This window comes from Accipiter gentilis, chromosome 9 (assembly GCF_929443795.1).
Source record: "Accipiter gentilis chromosome 9, bAccGen1.1, whole genome shotgun sequence".
NCBI lineage: Eukaryota > Metazoa > Chordata > Aves > Accipitriformes > Accipitridae > Astur > Astur gentilis.
Genome location: NC_064888.1, coordinates 31,700,922 through 31,720,061, shown reverse-complemented (window position 1 = coordinate 31,720,061; position 19,140 = coordinate 31,700,922). Strand labels below are relative to the sequence as shown.

At 41.1% G+C, this 19,140-nt stretch overlaps 1 protein-coding gene across 1 annotated transcript in view; it reads left to right on the top strand.

Annotated features, from left to right (window-relative positions):
* Positions 1-19,140, top strand: part of SORCS1 (sortilin related VPS10 domain containing receptor 1) — a 310,095-nt gene that overhangs the window by 223,373 nt on the left and 67,582 nt on the right. Inside the window, exons 6-9 of the mRNA XM_049810783.1 lie at positions 127-191; positions 9,579-9,697; positions 12,586-12,675; positions 17,675-17,854. Coding sequence (XP_049666740.1) covers positions 127-191; positions 9,579-9,697; positions 12,586-12,675; positions 17,675-17,854 — 454 coding nt within the window. The remainder of the gene's footprint in view (positions 1-126; positions 192-9,578; positions 9,698-12,585; positions 12,676-17,674; positions 17,855-19,140) is intronic.

Below are 19,140 nucleotides of genomic sequence, written 5' to 3'. Positions count from 1 at the left end.
CAAAATTACCAGCTCTTACTTGTATGAGTTTAGGTCCAGCTAAACAGGATCTCCTGTGGAATTAAAATCTCAGACATTCATGATATCTCTTGTTTTTAACACCTTGGTATCATCTGTCTTTTACAGGTCTATGATGGGATCTGGTAGAGAGCCTGATCTTGTCCACCTGGAGGCAAAGACAGTGGATGGTCGTAAGTACATTAGCTTCCAAATATTGTGGTATTCTGGACTGCCCTCATATTCTTGTAATCACAGAATATCATGATGGAAATCTGACTTCTTTTCAGTATGAGGGGTTTGACTGTTCCAAGGCAGGTCTGTTAGAAGAGAAGTCTTTCCAGCAAGGCAAAAAGTTGGGATTAACAGGCTGTGAAAGGAGCCGAGAACATGGTAAGGAAGAATAGGTGATAAGCAGTAATTGGAGTTAGTATATACAGCACTTTTCTTTTTTCCTACGTGATTTTTGTTCATGGGAACAAGGCATTGGAGAGAAGTTCCTGGGTCACAGAGTCTAGCTGCTGTTGTTTCATGCAGTACATAATATCACCTTGTTCGTAGCTTTACAGTTTTAGCAGACCAGGGATACTCTGCCTTAGGTATTACCTTTGAAAATACCTCATTTCTCTTGTATTAGAAACCTTTTAATGACCAGCCTAAGTGTGTACTCCACTGTTATTGCTTGTCCTGTCATTGTCCTTCACTTTCATCAGCTCGTCTCCCTCCCTGCTTTGCCACTTGAGTTGCTTTTCTCCATTCCAGGAGCCTTCTTTACCTGCAACTCCAGAATATTCTCCTAATTGTCCGTAAATTCTCTCAGGCACCCTAAGCCACCCGCTGGCCTTTTCTCCTCCCACCCATGCTTCCTCAAGGTTTATCTTTGAGCTCCACTGCCTTTGCAGATCTTCCTCCATGGATTTCTTTTCCACAACACTGGATTGCCTCAGGCAGGCATCACACTGAACACCTGGTTGCCATAGATCTCATAATTGTAATTCCATATTGTTTCTTCTGTAAATAGCAGCTTTGCTGCAACATAACAAGCAGATTTTTACCAATCAATTAATTGCTTTAAAAATGGATAAAATTCTCCCCTGAATTGTACCCCCAAATGCGGTGGTGTTACTTAAAATGTGTATTTTGTCATCAGAAATTTAAAAACTGTCTGAAAAGATAACTGTAAGGTAATCAGTTTTTTAACTCGCTGAAATTCAGCATGAAAGAGAATTTTTTGGAAGATGAATTTTGAAAAGAAACAGTTGCGATAGAAACCATAAAGTTTTAAACGTCTTTCCATTTCAAGATATGCAAGATTAGTAAAAGTGAAGGAATGTATTTCTTATCATTTGTGATCTCTGTTTATTATTTCTCCTATCAATTCCACTTACCTGAACATGGCGGCAGGGCTGGGAACATGAGGCATTTTATTTCTTAGGACATGGTAAATAAGAATGAAATATTCTAACAGGACAGTGTCTATTTCAGCACAAAATATTACTGTTATAAGGCATTAAGAATTTGAGGTCATTGAAATGAAGCACTACAATTGATGTTTAAGGAGCTATATTCTGGTGATGCTTTTGAGGGATGTTCAGCCCACAGTGGGCAGAGAAAGTGCCATGCTCCAAATGCCTTGAATGGTCCTGTTTGAGTTCTTAGGCTGTAACAAGAACATTTTGCACAGCTATAGCACATTTCTGCAAAAGACTTCCTGAGTGCTTAACAAATTAGTAAGCTTTATTACAGCTTTTAAGGTGGAAACCAAAAAAAAACAGGTAGATGAAACTGGCCTTACTGAGGAATGAGGCATATTAGTAAAGAATTGTGGAATAACAAATTATTGCTTATCAGCTGAGCTCTAGTAACTGTTTCTGCGCATTTATATTGGCTTAGTTGTGAGGCAGCACAACTTAAATTTTTCTGGTTAGGTGGTGACAGAACTACTAATGTAAATATAGTGGTGGTGTCAAACCTTCAACCAGTGGTGACCCCTCTTGCAAACCTCCGTCATTCAGATGAAACTTCTGCTCGTGACTCAGGACATGCCCAGCTCAGCTCATTGGCAATATAAGAAAATGTGTTGGATTTTCAGTAAGTGCATGCTCTGTTTTGCCCGTTGTTCCAGGCAGTGTTGGTCTCTGGCAGAGGACTATCATGGGTAGCTGGAAGCAGAAACCTTGGAACATATCACAGCATTTTTTGCCAGAAGACATTTGGTAGCACTGCAGGTCACAGGATTTTGAGACTGAGACAGGCTAAGAGTGTGCACATGGCCCATTACTATAGTTACCATGACCAACTTGGTATATTCAGGTCTCTTGCCTACTAGAGACGCCTTCTAAGTACTAAATCAGTCTCCTTTTCCTGGATGAAGTAACCATGACTCTCCAATAGATGAACAAACCTCTCTCCTCTGGAATGAAGCAGGTGTGTCCCTGCACGTGGGGTGATGGGGTGAAGTGTGTTGAAGTGAGAAAGACACCTTTTTTTCAAGCTGAGGGTAATTTGCAAATAATTTTTCTTGGGGTTTTTTTGTGGGTTTTTTAAAATGTTCTTGCATTTACTTATTTATACTTTGTTTGGAATATCTCTTTTGAGAGTTAACCAAGTGTAAAAATTCAATAAAGGGATTAAATTTGGGAACGTATACTTGCCAAAACAATAAAATAAAAGATCCTGAAGTGGAAATACAAGGGCTAAGCAAAAACCTGCTGAACTCAGTACAAATAAGAAAACCCACTTCACTCTGGTGCTGGTATCTTTTCCAGCAGAAGCTGAGTAGTACAACTGCAGCTTTAGGTGAGAAGAAGTAGAAATGTCAGCAGAGTGTGGTGTTAGCCCACCTCCCTGGCAGGGATGTTTGAGAACATCTATCAGCAACAACCTTAGTACTGGGCTTTCCCTGCTAGAACACCAATAATTCTCTATCTCTGCTCCCTGATTATAGTCTGTCTGCGCATTTTATTTATTGTGTTTATATACATAATGTAAAAGGTTTACAAGGACCAAAATAGGAGTCTCTTAGCAGGCATAAATCAATATAACTTCAGTAGCATGTTGATTTACACCTGCTGAGGATCTGGCTAGCAATGTTGTACCTGAGTACACATTCTCCCTACCTTTTTTTTTTCCTTGGGATCCAGAAAAATCTGGACTTTTTCTGAACACGCTGTGTCTCATCAAACTAGAGTGCAGGTAATGATAAACAAAGTGAGTACAGACTGTGCAATGTAGTTGTACTGATGGAGGCAGATTTGCAGGGCTAATCATTGCCATTTATATTTTTAATCCTGTTGTGTAAATTTTGGAGAGCACCAGGCAAATTTTCATCTTGTCAAATGTGATGGTTTTGTTTATTTTTTAAAGCCTTCAGGCCCAATCCAAGTCAAGCTGGGACTGAGAGCACAGTGGTAAAACTGATTTTTCTGGTTGGAAGAAGTTCATATGAACCTTATCTCACATTTCCATTTGTATGCTTGAGTGTCCCTGGTGTTCCACTTTGATTTTGGAAGAGGATCAAAGGCGAGACAGCAAAGTCAGCAGGAATTGTGATTTTTTTTTTGCCTGGTTTCAGGTCAACACCCCAGTAAGACTATTAATCCCCTACAGTTCTTAACCACACAACAAGCTTTTCTTTGTTACATTCACCACCATAGTCAGCAGGCAGAGTGACTAGTGGAGTTAAACCTAGGTTTGCTCAAATGCAGCCTGAAGTGCTTTCAGAAGGTGCAAAAACTTAATGACATGTGGGTTTTAGGTTTGTAAAGAATACACAAGGCCTGAAAGATCCTTAATTAATGGGCTTATCTGATTTGAGGTAGAGAGGGTTATACCAGTAAGGCCTGATCCAAGCTAATTGACATGGGAGGTAATTTTTATTCAGGTGATGCCTAGTGAGGAATCCAAACTGTTGGTGAGAATTAGAAAGATGTGTTCCTACAAGGCATTTGGAGACTAACTGGGTAGCCACTGGCCCTCCAGAGAATGGCAAAGCTGACTCAGAGAATGTCTAAGTGACAGTTTCTATAGATAGAAGTCAAGAAAACCAACTGTTAAATTTATGAGATACGCATTCATTTATGTACATAGATGCCAATTGATTTTGAGTAGAGTTTTTAATTTATGTTGGGGTTTTTTTGTGTGTGTGGATTAAAGAAGCTACGGGGTTTTCTAATGTGCTAGCAAAAATTTAGAGAGCTTCTGATATTTAAAAAGTACTTTTGTTTCCTTTGCTTTTCTTCTGCTGTCTTGATTTACACAGCAACTTTTCTTACTGAAAGGTAATTTAGGTGCTGCTGTGATTGCAGGTAAGACCAAAGCCTCACCTGGGGTCAGCAGGCATGCTCTGCCTGCTGATCAAGAGGGACTGAGCATCTGGCCAACAGTGTTTGAATCAGAAAGTTGTGCTAGGACTTTAATTTCTGTTTTCACAGACCATTGCTAGGAAGAAAAAATAATCACTGCTGTTGAAAAGATGGGTAGGCAACCTAGCCTGACAGTCTTTTGCTAACATAGCTAGAGTGGTGAATTAATTCCCATAGTGCTCTAAACCTCTGAATTGGTTTTTTTCCTGATCATTTTTAGTATTTTTTCCTGATCATGATTAGTACTTGTCCTGGAGAATGACATCTGTTAATTTCTCTAATTATATCCTTATGCCAGAAATGGCAGAAGATATACTTCCCCATGTAAAGAAAGATTCCTGACTCTGACATGCAATGAAGAAAGATTAGCAGCAGGATAAAAACAGATTTGTGAGTAGTTAGTAAATGGGATGGCTTCATTTCACTGATCTTCATTACTAGTTAATTGCTTTGCAGTTGCTGAGTCCTGGAGAGTTGTGAATATATTCCTGTATCATAAACATTTCACAAATCAACATTCAGACCAGATGGAAATGGATAAAAACCAGTCATTTTGTGTGTTTCTCAAAAAAAGAGTAGAAAGATTAAAGTATGGGAGAACGTTTAATTAAGTTGTGGAACTCATTGCCATGGGAGGTTGTAGATGCTGAAGGTGTACCTGGACTACCAAGATACTGGGAGAGATTCTTATAATCTTTCCTAGGCTTCTGTTATTAGTCACTGTTGGAGAGGGGTTACAGGCCTGGGTCTTTCCATGAGGTATGTTTCTACCATGTTCTTATGGTTCATTAGTTACAGGATGCCAGTCATCCTTCAAAAGCAGAAGCTATCCCTAATGTCTAAGCTGCTCAGTAATGAGCTGGGATACTTCATAGTAAATCTGGAAGACAAACAATTCATAGATTATGTGGATGCTCTTTGCATAAACTCCTGATTTGTCCTTAGTGGATTTATTTGTAGAAAGAAGGACACATTCCTCAATGAGTTAAAGACAAGAAGAATAAAAATTATACATTTGCAGTGAGTACAGTGAATATTTTCTCTGACTGTCCTTCTGATCAAATAAGGTTTTTGAAAGATATACATGCAAGCTTAGACTAGAAAGCAGTGGGTATTAGGTTTTGGTATGTCATCCAAAAAAACACTTGACAACAAAGTATCCTGAAGAAAGTCCTACTCTGCTTAAGGAAGGGATTTGAAACTGTCCTGTGTACTTTTGCAGAGGCTCGCCAACCTCCAGTAGCCACCAAAGACCTTCCATCTCCACCAGCTGAGCCAAGAAATGTCTCTGGGACAGTCTGGATGCGTTTCCCTTGAGAACATATTAGCATGGAGCTCAAGCTAAACAGAAGAGACTAAAATATTTCATGGCACAGGGTCCCCCTGGCTCTTAACTTTCGCTATGTGTTAGCATTTGCAATTCTCTTTCACCACTGAAAACAGATTTTGTCAGAGGTTTCCCTTACAAGATGTCTCCTCCATTCTTGTGTTCTGTGACTTTTCTTGCTTCCTCTTCAGAAATAGCTGCCATCCCCCGAGAAGAATTCTACTCTAGGTGTCTAAACCTGTCAAAATCAAAGTGTCTGGGGGTGTAAGAGCTGCATGTTGCTATGTTCTTCTCTCCAGGCACAGCATGACTTTGTTGTTGTATATTAAAAACAGCAGCTGTTGTTGGAGGTGAGGGTTCTGGAAATGAAAAGCATAATGTCCTAATTACCTATGGCAGGGAAAACATCTGTGCGGGGAAACTAATGAAATTAATTCCAGGGCTTAGCAACTGAATACATTAATTGACATTAATTAATGCTAAATTACAAAGCTCAGCCAATGGAATCACATAAAATGTCCATGAGAATCAAATGCTGAAACAAAATCCTTGAGTCAACGTGAGCACAGCAAAACTTCCCTTAGAAAAAAAGAGGGATCCAGGCACTGCAAGAAGCCTGTTTTTCCTTCTTTCTGTCTCCCATAGCAGAGGGAGCTTTTCTTGGTGTGCACATCTCAGGGTTTGGCTGTTTGGGGAGATTAGCTTAAGCAATTTCAGTGCCCTGCCCTTTAGTAGTTATTACTGGCATTTTAGAATTGAAGGCATGGAGAATTGCACTGTAAAAGTTCACAGGAATTGCCTTAGTAAATCTTCATCAATGATACAATCGCTGTTGCACAGGCTCCTGCGATCACAGCAGAAATAGATGTAGTCCCCATTCCTCCATTAAAACAGGATAGAAAAAAACTTCAGTGACCTCTAATGGATGTCAACCTGACCTGCTCTTTAAAATCTCTTGTGGAGGAGATTCCTTAATCTTCTTTGCTGGCTGGCCCCAGCAGCACCCGTCCTGTTACCTCCCGGTGCTCTCAGGATAGGTAACCCATTTGCATGGGCAGTAAGACAGCCCTGCAGTCTCCTCTTAGAGTCTCCCAGACAGCCGGTGTGCCTGTGGAAGTAAAAGGAAACAAGATGGAAAACAGAGGTCTGATCCTACATAGCTCTATGCTGGGTGATTCAATCCCATGTATGAAAAGCCACCTAGTCTTGCCAACAGCTCAGGGGGCGGTGGGGCCAGCCATTTCAACTGATGCTGCTTTGATTGAGCTTGGGATTGCCAGGCTTTTCACTCAGGAACCTCACTGAGACAGAATGAGACCCCACCTGGAGTAATGTGTCCAGCCCTAGAGCCCTCAGGACATGAAAGACATGGACCTGTTGGAGTGGGTCCAGAGGAGGTCTGCAAAAATGATCAGTGGGCTGGAGCACCTCTCCTGTGAAGACAGGCTGAGAGAGTTGGGGTTGTTCAGCCTGGAGAAGAGAAGGCTCTGGGGAGACCTTATTGTGGCCTTTCAGTACTTAAAGGGGGCTTATAAGAAAGATGGGGGCAAACTTTTTAGCAGGGCCTGTTGCGATAGGAGAAGGGGTAATGGTTTTAAACTAAAAGAGGGTAGATTTAGACTAGACATAAGGAAGAAATTTTTTACAATGAGGGTGGTGAAACACTAGAACAGGTTGCTCAGAGAGGTGATAGATGCCCCATCCCTGGGAACATTCAAGGTCAGGTTGGATGGAGCTCTGAGCAACCTGGTCTAGTTGAAGATGTCCCTCTTCATTGCAGGGGCGGTTGGACTAGATGACCTTTAAAGGTCCTTTCCAACCCAAACCATTCTATGATTCTATGAATGTGGGGGCTGCTGTTCATGATACAATGGATTGAATTAAACAGGAGTGGGAATTGGTTGTGTTGCAGGTGAAAAGATGCATGCTCATTTTCCATCTTATGAGGAGGGGACATGCTGCACCACACAGTACTACTGGGTGGTGGAAGAGGCTCTGGTCCCCTTGTCCCCCACCTTCCTGGGAGCAGAGGGACAGAGGGCTGAACAGCTCTGAAAGGGAACTTTCCTGAACTCACTGGAATGAGCAGGCTGGGAGTTACGTTGTTCCCTGCCCTCTCGTGGCTAATGTGGAAAAAATCATGTCCCTCTGAAGGGAAATGCATTTCGATCATGCTGTCTGGGCTGTATTAATTAATGTTTTGCAGTGAGCTGCGAAAGCATAAAATGTTATAAACTACAGTGACTAATAATACTTAGCACTTTATATATTCCAAGAACTCTGCAAATGCCGGGGTAAAATCATCCCTCATCAAACTTTCCTGAAGGTTCGTTACCCTGCATGTCTGTTTCAAGCAGAAGTCAACAGCCCTTGGAAGCAAGGAAAGAAATGTCAAATGATAGATTTTAATTAAAACCAAGATTAAATATGAGATGGTAAAAATCCAGCCATTTCTATTTCAGTGTAAAAAGCTACTTCTCTGATCAGAAGGTGGTAATTATATCAAATAAGGGCCTGCATTTCTCCAACAAGGAAAAAGATTAGAAGTAGTTCTAACATTAAATGCCATGTAGTGTTTCTGTCATATAAGCGCTAATGCTAAAATGCCAAAATCCTTCTTCCTATAAATCAGCTTTGTCATTAAACAAAATGCAACTTCTTAATTGATCTGAAAGAGCCCAAATTGAATACTGAGAATCTGGTTGTGTATTATAGGATAAATTACCACCATGAAGAAATTCAAATTGTTTTTCTTCAGGTGATGGATTATGAGGTGAGCACCCTGCAATGCTCAGAATAGGAGATGAGGACATCCCATACAGTGACGGTGGATGAGATGGCTTTAGGGCTGCATTTAGGCCATTTACTTTGAACCGTATGACTGACTGAAACTGCTAAGGCCTCTAGTTTCAAGAGAGGGTGGAATGATTGCCCAGGTCTGCCAGAGCGCATCTACCCACACTGTCAACAGAGAAGTAGGTAAAACCCCTGAGCAGGGGGTGGTCTGAATTACTTTCCAAGGTGATCTGAATTACTCTGCAGAGTGCAAGGGCTTGTAGGAAATACGGAGGTGTACTGTGGAAGGGGTTCTCAGTGGTGACACTATGGGGCAGACGTCCTCCGGTGTCCTCATACTTGTGTATGCTCTGGACCTTGCCCATGTTCTAAATAAACTCAGCATGTGACCATGGAGAAGCTCTCATGCTCTACAGAAAATCCCACACCATGGGGGTGACAGGGAAACTGTAGGGGCTCAGCCCAGAGCCTATCTGCCCTGCAGCATGGATACAACTCTTCAGACCCATAGTTACTTTGAGAGTCACAGGACTTAGGCTGTTTGTTGCCTCTGTAAAGGGTCCTTCACAGCTCTGTTCCCTCACTCAGATCCTTGCTTTAAGCTTAAGCCTGAGTATCATCCAAGTAAACTCAGCAGGACAAGTAACAGTGCTGAATGGTATGCCCTTGACTAGGTTTCTGTCAGACCTGAGCCACAAACATTACATTGTGCCACCTTCAAATGTTGCCTCTGGTCTACTTCCAGCATGGAACCGCAAGAGTGGCATGCAGTAATCAGATCAGCTATGCTGAGCTCTCTCTTGGTATAAAGGAGCAATGCATAGCTCTGATGTATGATATAGGGTGGAATGAAAGGAATAATGGGCTGCTGAGGCAGGTGAAGAAGGAAGAAACTTAAAGGAAGAAAGTAATCAAGAGTGGATTTATGAGGGGTGTAAAGGAAAGAAGCGTTGTGTTGCGTTGAATGGACGGTGTTGCTTTATGTCACATGAGGCTGGGAAGCAGAAATGCTGCCTCAGCAGATAGGTTTGTCACAGTAAGAAGAATCTGTGCTGAGGATCTCAAGTGTCTTGGTTTTGTTCTTTTCCTTTCAGATGCCCAATACATCACCTGCAAGATGCAGAACTGCAGCGAAGCTACTCGCAGCAAACCCTTTCCAGGCTATATTGACCATAACTCCCTGATCGTCCAGGATGATTATGTCTTCGTTCAGGTACAGGACACCCTCTTCTCTTATTTATTCTGTTATTTTATATTATATTGTTCTGTATTACATTATTTTCTCTTCCATTCCTTTCTATGTATGTGCATGTGTATTAGCTCCCAACTAATCAGACAATACTGGATCCAAATAATAAAGGCAGAGTGTATTGTTGCAGTTCCTTACAATGCTAATAGTGTTCCTTTTACCTCTAGTATCTTGTGACTGCAGGGTCATAGTGTTCCTGCCTGGAGCATCCACCATATGTACTGGAGTGCTATGCCACTCCCTCCAATCTCATCAGCACCCTAGGATTACTGCTGTAACCCCCCAGCTTGAAGTGATGTGTCAGTCATCTGCTATTACAAGGGAGTAGACCAAAGCATTTTTGAGTGCGAGAGAGAAATAGAAAAGGAGGGAGGGAATCAGGGGAAGAACGAAAGAAGGAGTAATCAGGCTTTATTGTTATGCCTCAGTTGTGATTATAGTGAAAAGGCTGAAGATGAGATGTACTCAGCCAAGTTGTGTTCCAGATGAGAGCTGGTGAATAGATCTGAACTACTGTGGGTTTCATTAGGCTGCCGCCAGTGTCCATTTAATAACAGCTGAAGAGGATGAAAATAACAACAGAATTGCAGGGAACATGGAGGTGAACTGGAAATCATTAGGACTAAACTGGTCTTCCAGTTTATATTCTGCCATGCTTGGGGATGGAGGGAAGAGAGAGGACTGATATTTTAAACTGGGTGAGTTGACTGCTAATTACCTTCAGTTAATGAACTCGGTCATAAACACCAGTCTAAATCACCCACAAATAAATCTGGGATGCACATTCCAGAATAGCTAGTGTGTCTGAGGCATAAATGAAATGTTTATGTGGTAAGGAAAGCAGGGGCATGCATCACTGTCCAGCCATGCTCGCTCTTTCAGAATGACTGTGTGTTTGTCGCTTGAGTGACACAGGAGCTGGGGTATTTCTCTACATACATGAATTGATTCGTTACTTCATCACTGATGCCGTGGTGTTGTGCTCTTCAAGATTGTTAGTCTTCTCTGTTCTGACCTGATGTTATTACACACTGGAGAGAAGCCAGCCCCTTTGCATCATCTGAAGTCACTGCTGGGGAAATTGTCTACCTTTCTAAACAGCCCTTGTATTTTGATGCATTTCTCTTTCTGTCTATAAACTGTTGTATAGTGTTCCCAGTGCTGTCAAATTTTGGCTTTGTTCTACCTCCATGCTAGCTGCATGGTGTAAGGAGGAGAGGCAGCCTCTTACAAAGTTCCCCTTAATGCCCAATGGGACTTTGCACAACTTCATATATTCATGTTTGTAATGCAGTTTGAGAAGGTATCATGTAATATTTGGATTTGGAAAGCTCCCATTTTAATCCTTAAACTTCTTAGGATTCTTAAACAGAAATAAATATAACAGGTCAAAGAGATAGTACTTGCCTATCATTAATAATTAACACTTATGGGTATGAAATAATAATATTGTAATCCCTGGAAACAAACTCTGCTTTGTTCGAAGTAGTCGAATTCACTGTTGGCTGGTAATTTAAAATGGGATTCTTCAAGTGGTTATGTACGTGTCTGGATCTATCTGGCTAGCAAGGGAGAGCTAAGTAACACGCTGTGGCTGATGCTGGACCCTGCCTTATCCCAGGCACTGTTCTGCAGACAATGAATAGCCCTATACCAGACAGTAAAGGCTTGGAAAACAGATGAACACTGAGCATTCTACCCTAGCCTCCCCTATCTTCCTTGATCTCCATCTAGCTCTTCTGCAACTAAGGCATTTGGAATGAGAATTAGTAGGCTCAAAACCAGGAGGATAAGGGAATGTGGGTTTATTTCTCCCACTACACTGTGTTTTATTTACAAGATCACACTCTCTCATAAACAACGCTTCTGGCCTCTCTTCCCCTAACTTTTGCCCAATTCCCTTAAAAAAAAAAAAATGTTGAAGAGCTTTAGAATAAAAAATAGTTCTTATTTTACTTAATCTGGTATGAACCTAGCCTCTGTGTATCTTGCATTTTAAACTACTATGGTGCATTTTAAAACACTACTAAAGAAAATTATTGATAAGCCCAGATATCAGGCAATGAAAGCAAAGTTCTGCATGGAGAATCCCTTGGAATATGTGTTCTTCAGTATCTTTCATCCAAGGTTTTCAAAGTACTTTACAAACATTGATTATACTTCAGCAGCACTGGAAGCCAGATAACATTGACAGCTTTTTTTTCTTTCTACTTTTCCCCCTCGTTAATAGGTGGGAGGAAATGAAACCTCACATTGCTCTAACGCAGCATTTTCAAGGTCTCGCCATCGGTATTTAGGCGCTTAAATAAATGTCCAGATCCACAGAAATACCAAATTGACTAAGCTTCTCCTGCCTTCAGGAGCTGTGAATGCTTAGCTGATCTTCTAACAGATACATATGGCTCGTACAGGGCCATGCAGGAACCAAAGGTAGAGGCAGAAATAGAAATCAAGCCTCATGTCTGCCAACCTGCTGATCTAACCAATGGCCTACACAGCAGCTCTGCAGATAGCAAAGAACAGACAGTTTTATGGTAAGGCAGAGGAAAGCTGTGGTATCAGCAGGTGACATAATGGCCCAAGTGAAGCCAGGACTCTGCTTTCCCCAGACTTTCACCTGAAATTCTGGCCTTTGTCTCTCTTTGCACAAAATGGGATTCCTCTCGCTTTCTTTTTCAGCCACTGTCAGTTGGATCAATGTTTATTCATCAACTGTAAGAGTGCTGCAGTTTTAAGCCATTGCTGCTAATACTGTGGTATTTCCCTTGACAGCTTTTGCTTGATATTTTCGCTGATAATAATAAAAAAATAAATTAAAAATCCTGATGATAACTTTCCTGCTTCTCTCATAGTTGACATCAGGAGGAAGACCACATTATTACGTTTCTTACAGGAGGAATGCATTTGCACAGATGAAGCTGCCAAAGTACTCCTTGCCCAAGGTAGGTTGTTGCTGGAATGCCCATATGAACCTACAGATATTTTAATTGAACAGAAATTCTTGAATCCAACACAAGTAACTGCAAGATGACATGCAATGAGTGGAAACTTCATTCTTCTTTAACAGACTATTTGCAAGCAAGAAAGGACTGAAAACAATGTCAGCACTTTGGCTAGTCAAGGACATCAGCATGAAATGTAGACAGATACCACAGTCCTTGTCAATTACCATTTCTTTATGGTTAGTTAATTAAGTTTTGGAGAGGACTCTATTTTTTTTTCTTTTTTTTGGTCTTAAAATGCCCTTCTCCTGTCCCTATCCTGTGTGGGTTGCTTTTTGTGCTGTGCATCATTAGTAGATTTTAATGGGAACCAAGCAAAGACATGTCTTTGTGTGTCTGCTCCATATCTTCCCTAATTAAGAACAATGGTGAATTAGCATTGGAGCTTGAAAGGCTACTGCTGCCTTCTGGAGCTGATTTTTTTTTTTTTTAAAAGACCTATATAAAATGTTGGCTCCATTTTGAAGAAATCACCATTTTTCATCTGGGCTTGTAATAGCTTCTTAACAAAGACAGAGGATTTTTTTTTTTCTCTCTTTTTTGTGGCCTTTTCATTCTTGATATAGTCTGGCTTAAATGAAATTTAAGCTCAAAGGTAGCAAATGATCTTGTGGATTCTATGTAAGGTCTAACATCTGGAGACAAATGCATTCCCAGAAATTAAGCAAGGATTGTGAAAAGGAAAAAAAGAAAGTGCAAGGTCAACCTTGTATGTTGTATGCACCTGAAAGTGCACCAGATTTTGTAGGTGGAAATATTAAAAGGGACAATTTGGCTAATATCGCAACTGGCTGTCTTTGATTCCTCAACCCAGCTGACCAGTTTATAGTGGATTCACTGGGTGGCTTTCATATAACCAGACTGCAACTCAAACCCAGTTCTTCAATGCCATACCTTACCTACTGTGCTGTTGTACCCTTTGCTCCTATTTACATTGCCTGAAAACCCAGCTTACAGGACATTGAGCACCCTACCAGAAGCCATGATATCTTCTTGGCTCTGACACAGTAGACCTGTGGTCTACCCCAAAATCTTCAGTCATGTTTAAAGATAGGTTGGTTTGAAACTTCCTGTCCAAGCAGGAGGGAATTACTCTGTCAATTCAGATAAATTTGAACAGGTATTATTTAAAGTGGCCCGTAGCAGAGGAGTTGTATTTTATAGCATGGTTATTGTAACACCCAAATCAAAATTGTCATTTACAGCTGATTCTGACCATCTGTAGAGAAACTGCTTGCTCTGAACAGGTTGTCTCCTTTAGCCCACGCTTACTTTTCCAGCTGTCCACCTTCTCAAAGAGATCTCTGGAGAGCCAGGGAAAATGCACTACAATTAAATTGCAATGTGTTCTCAGAGAAGAGGAATTGGAGCAATACATTCATGTTATTTGACCTAAAGAAAAAGGCAGATATTTAAGGAGATAAGATGCTTTGTCACAATCTTGGAGTATCTTCAAAGACCGAAGAGCTACATTTGGCTTGGAAGGAGCTACAGTGGAGCTGTGGCTGTCTAGGAGGCTGCTAGCAAAGCAGGATAGCTGTTTTTATTAAAAATGCACAAAGCCTTATACTGTTCAAGGAATTGAAACAAACAGCTTCTTTCATGCCTAAATTCTGTTTTATCTCCTTCAGCTAAGAAAGAGGGGCCAAATATGGTAAACAGTACTACGCGACTTCTGAAATTGAAGACGGAAATACCAAGCTTTTTGTTTCTGCATGTCACTCTTCCTAAACCGGAGGGGTGCGAAGGCAGGCAGCTTTGGCAGGTGATACTGCTGCTCAGGCAGAAATGGCCTGCAGCGAATCAAAACTAAAGTATTCTTCTTGTTGGCATTGATAGCCTAGTAGCCAGTTTGATTAAAAGCCTAAATGAACTTGAAACTCTCTCTCCATACAAGAAGATGCCTGCACATGTGCATACAGGCTGTGTTAACCCTGTAAATGGTCTTTACTGAGACCTGTTAATTTCTGCAGTGATGTTGACCAGTGGGTTGGTACTGCCTATTCTGTACCACAGCACCACAATGTGGGCTCTGTCACAGACTCCGTAATGTCATTCATGATAATCACCTCAAATGTACACACAGGGTACATTCACTCCATTTTAGACCAATGCACTGGGCAGACATCTGTGATACTGAAGCAAGCCAAGCAATTTCTCTTTTTAACAAGACCTGCCCTTAACTGGTGCTGGGCTGAATACTGATGGGATGGGTGCATGTGGTACCTCTGTTTTAAATTCATCACCTTCTTTCAACCTCAGGATACACGTCCTGATGGAAGAAGCAATAACCACAAAAAAAATCTTAAATACAGACCTTAAAAAGAGCTGACAGTCCCAGTAATTGACAGGATAAAACAGGCATTACACATCCCTGCTATTTATCTTGCCAGGAAGAAAAGTTCCCTGACCAAGTGCAAAAAGGGCAATTGAAGCATGTTTAGTAATTCAGAAAGCCTTGGCCTCTAGTCATTTGAGTAGATGCCTGATCAAACCCATGCACAGCATCATGCTCTTACTTATGTCTTTGGAAGGGCAAGAGGGACAGATAGTAGAACTGCATATTAATGTACTTCCAGTATGTGCTGGATCAGAGAAAGGAAAGCTCAGGCTCTCAGTAGGCAGATGTATGGGGAGCCACTGAAGATGACAATGACTGTTTGAGAAAGATGCTTGGCTTCACTTTCCTGTTCTTCCCTTTCCGTAGGGAGGTGAAACAAACATCTGTTGTAGTAGTGGAACATGCAGTGAAGCTCTTGCTCCATATCAAGATGAAGGCTGTCTTTTTGTATTATTGCTCCCCCCAAAAAAGCAACCCCCACTCTGAAAAAAATAAAATAGTAGTTAATATGATATGCTGATTAATTTTAATTTTCCCAATGAGGAAATTAAAATTTCCTGATGTTGGTCAAAGACCTGTTTGATGCCCATATACTTACTGATCCCTTTCTATCAAGGCTTTGCATTGTTACTGCGTCTATTGGACAAGGCCATATTAAAAGGAAAAGTTAATTGATCCCCAAAGGCAAACAGTTGGAACACTATCATTTTTTACTTTCTGCAGTATGTATATTATGCCAATTCTGTCTCAATCTCCACTTCTCCAGGCTTAAATTCCTTCAGCCTTACTGGGGTCTTCTTTAGACTTGCATCTAACAGCATGATCTGATCAAAACTCAGGAAGCATCTAGTGAATAAATTATTTGCTTCTTAAGCATTCATGAAATTGCCTTTAGTTTTCCCTGGTATAGTCCTACTTATTATAGAGAGCTCTACCCATGTGTATATGCACATATGCAAAAGTTTAAACTTGAGAGCTGTGCTAGCCAAGGTTGCCTGAAGCACATTGGAAACACCTACTCATGTAGATCTACCAGCAGATTGACTAGGGTGACAGTCTGAAATAAGGAGCCTCTGACAAACAGCTGCAGAATTAACTTCTACTAGCACAGCTGGAGCTAAGAGAGGATATCTATACACAACCACAATTAGTAGAAGGCAGTGGGACTTACATTGCCTTTCCTGTTGCCTCAGGATTTAAGCCAATGTGTTCCTCCACAAAACCAGCCCATCTTCTGGGATACATTTTTCTCCTTCGCAAAGAAGCAAGTAAATCAAGTGATTATTTATCCACTCCGTACTCAGATCTGGATCTGGATGAACAAACAACTGTTCTGAATCTTAACTTCATGGTGAATCCACTTTCAAATTTATAGATTAGATTTCTTCATTAAATTATTCTTCATCTTTACATTACAAGGCTCCATCTGGAAGTGTTAATTCCCCCTACAAAACCATGAGAAAGTGAATTGTTAAAGGCTATTATTAACAGAAGGAAGAAGTAGCATCAGCTTCCAAAGAGTACATTTTTCTGATAAAGTTCCCAGTTTTGCATATAGAAAGCCCTGGCTGAGATTCATGGAAGCAGAATAACTTTGGGATATCTGCCCAAAACAGACAGAACAGCTGAATCTTCTGGGAATCACCTGGTGCTAAGAAATCTGCATTTCTTTTCCTACCTCCACAGATTTTTATGGCACCAAAGAACTCGGGATGCCTGTGCTGGGCAGATAGAGCCTGGGAATTGCATTATAACAATTGCTCTTGGTGGCTTTTTTCCACTGGGTAATAATTTCTCCAGGCATTGAAAGAGGGAATCAGGTTTAATAGTTTCTGCTTTTTCTTTAATTGTGCAATCTTTTCATTCCTTCCTGCCTGCTGTAACACACAGAACAAACAGACTAAAACAAAACTTCACTCATAACACTAGTGATCTAACTACAATTCTGCTCTTTACATCTAGTGAGGATTAGGGTTGTCTTTCTGTTACGTTTCTTGGGGGAGTGTTCAGCACAGTGGTCCAGGCCCTTGGCTTCTAGTCAACACTGTCATTAGAAATAATAAATAACAGCAGTACTGGCTGCAGATGTTAACCCATGAGATTCTCCTTGTATCAGTTCAGAAACTTGGTTTCTGAATGCTAGGCAAGTAGCAGGTGTTTCAGATGCTGTGTTTTTCTTCTTTTAAAAAAAACCCCACATTTTTAATATCTGTGATTCCACAATCATAAGTGGAATCACTCAGATGAGAAAAAAAATGCAAACCAAATAAACACCACCCACACCACCCCCAACAAAGTACTCATTAAAATGACAGTGTTGGTGCAAGGGGGGGGAAGTGCTGCTGTATAACACTGTACTGCCAATGTAAATGTTCAATTAACACCTCATGAGTTAATTACCGCTTTGAAAATTGGCAGAAGATAGCTAGGGTAAAAATATTCCTGGATGGGATTATCCGCTTACAGGAGCGTTGTCTACAGTTTCCGATTAAACTCCAGCCTAAATATATCCCTTGCTCCACCACAATTGCTTTGGTGCCCTTGGAAGTGATGGAGCAGAGGTCGCTCTAGTAACCTTCCTCTCTTTTCTTTCCCCAGGACATGCACGTTATCAGCACCGATGAGAATCAGGTGTTTGCAGCTGTTCAAGAGTGGAACCAGAACGACACATACAATCTCTATATCTCTGACACCCGAGGGGTGTACTTCACCCTGGCCTTGGAAAATGTCAAGAGTAGTCAAGGGCTGGAGGGGAATGTGATGATTGACCTCTATGAGGTATGTCATGACTCCAAACATCTCATTGCTATCTCAGGAGCTCACATGATGCCAGTACCATTTCCTTCTTGCACATCAGTCTCATAATATGCATGTGAACAGCAGAGCCAAAAAGTGGCTAAACACGTGGGTTTACCCTCCTTTTACTTAAGGGCCTCAGTGCAGTCTGCTGAGTTTCAAGGCCAGGTTTTACACAGGTGTTGAATTTAGGCCCAGCCTAATACTATGAACAGGTTCACTGCTGTATTCTCCTGTAGGTTCTCAGGTGAGCTCATAGGTCTTTCATGCACAGGAAGATAGGCATTGGAAGATGCAGTGGAATAGTTCATTCAATCCCTGAGAGGAACCCTTTAAGTTTCTCAGCCAAAGTCCTCCTGACCAACATTGGTCCAGCCTATGGCTTTAAAAGCTCCCAACACTCTGAATAGCATCATTCTCTAATTTTTGTTGCATTTCTGACAGCCTAATCTCTTGGTTTAGAAGTAAGGAGAGACAACAGTTTTCAGCTATCTTTGTGACCTTTCTCAGCTTGGACTATTCTGGGACCTGAAGTGATTTTAGATATGCCATCTTGCGCTATCTCATGAGCATGGGCACTCCCCTACCTCATTTTGATGTCCCTTTTACCCCTGACCCTTTTTCTGACAAGTACATTCTGCCTAAGGTACCTGTAAAAAGGCCAATTTACATTGTCTTTTATGACAACTGATCCTAAGAATAGGAATTTTAATGTGCCCTTGTACTTCTCTTGCTCTGCTGCCTGTTTTACTCTTGGAGACAGCACTCAGCTAAGTAGAAATTCAGTCCTCAGCTGCTTTTTTTAGGGTCAGCTTCTTTTTTCAGGTCTCCTTTGTGGGATTTTCTTACCATTTAGAATAAAGACAATGAACTAGATCTGAGTTCCTTTGAAAATGAAGATGCTTCCAATATTTGCCCATCACCATCTGAATATTAGCTCTGCTATGTAGTTTGCCTTTAGCTGCCCTTTACTTGAAAACCACCTTGAATTGCCCAGAGAGCCCAAGTGTTGTACATAAATGCAGATGAACTGTAGAAGAATGGGCACTGGCACTTCAGTCATTTGGAGATTTTTACCATTAGCCTCTCTATAGCACTGGCAGTCCATGGAAAAACTGTTGCCTCTTATTACTGTCAGCTTGAGAAGCAGTTTCACTGCATTATGTAAAGGTGTCCTACATCCCAGGGGGGAAGAAAAGCCTTTGTTTTGTTTTATTAGGCTGACACCACACAGTAACCTGGATTGAAATTGATGGAATCAGACTTGT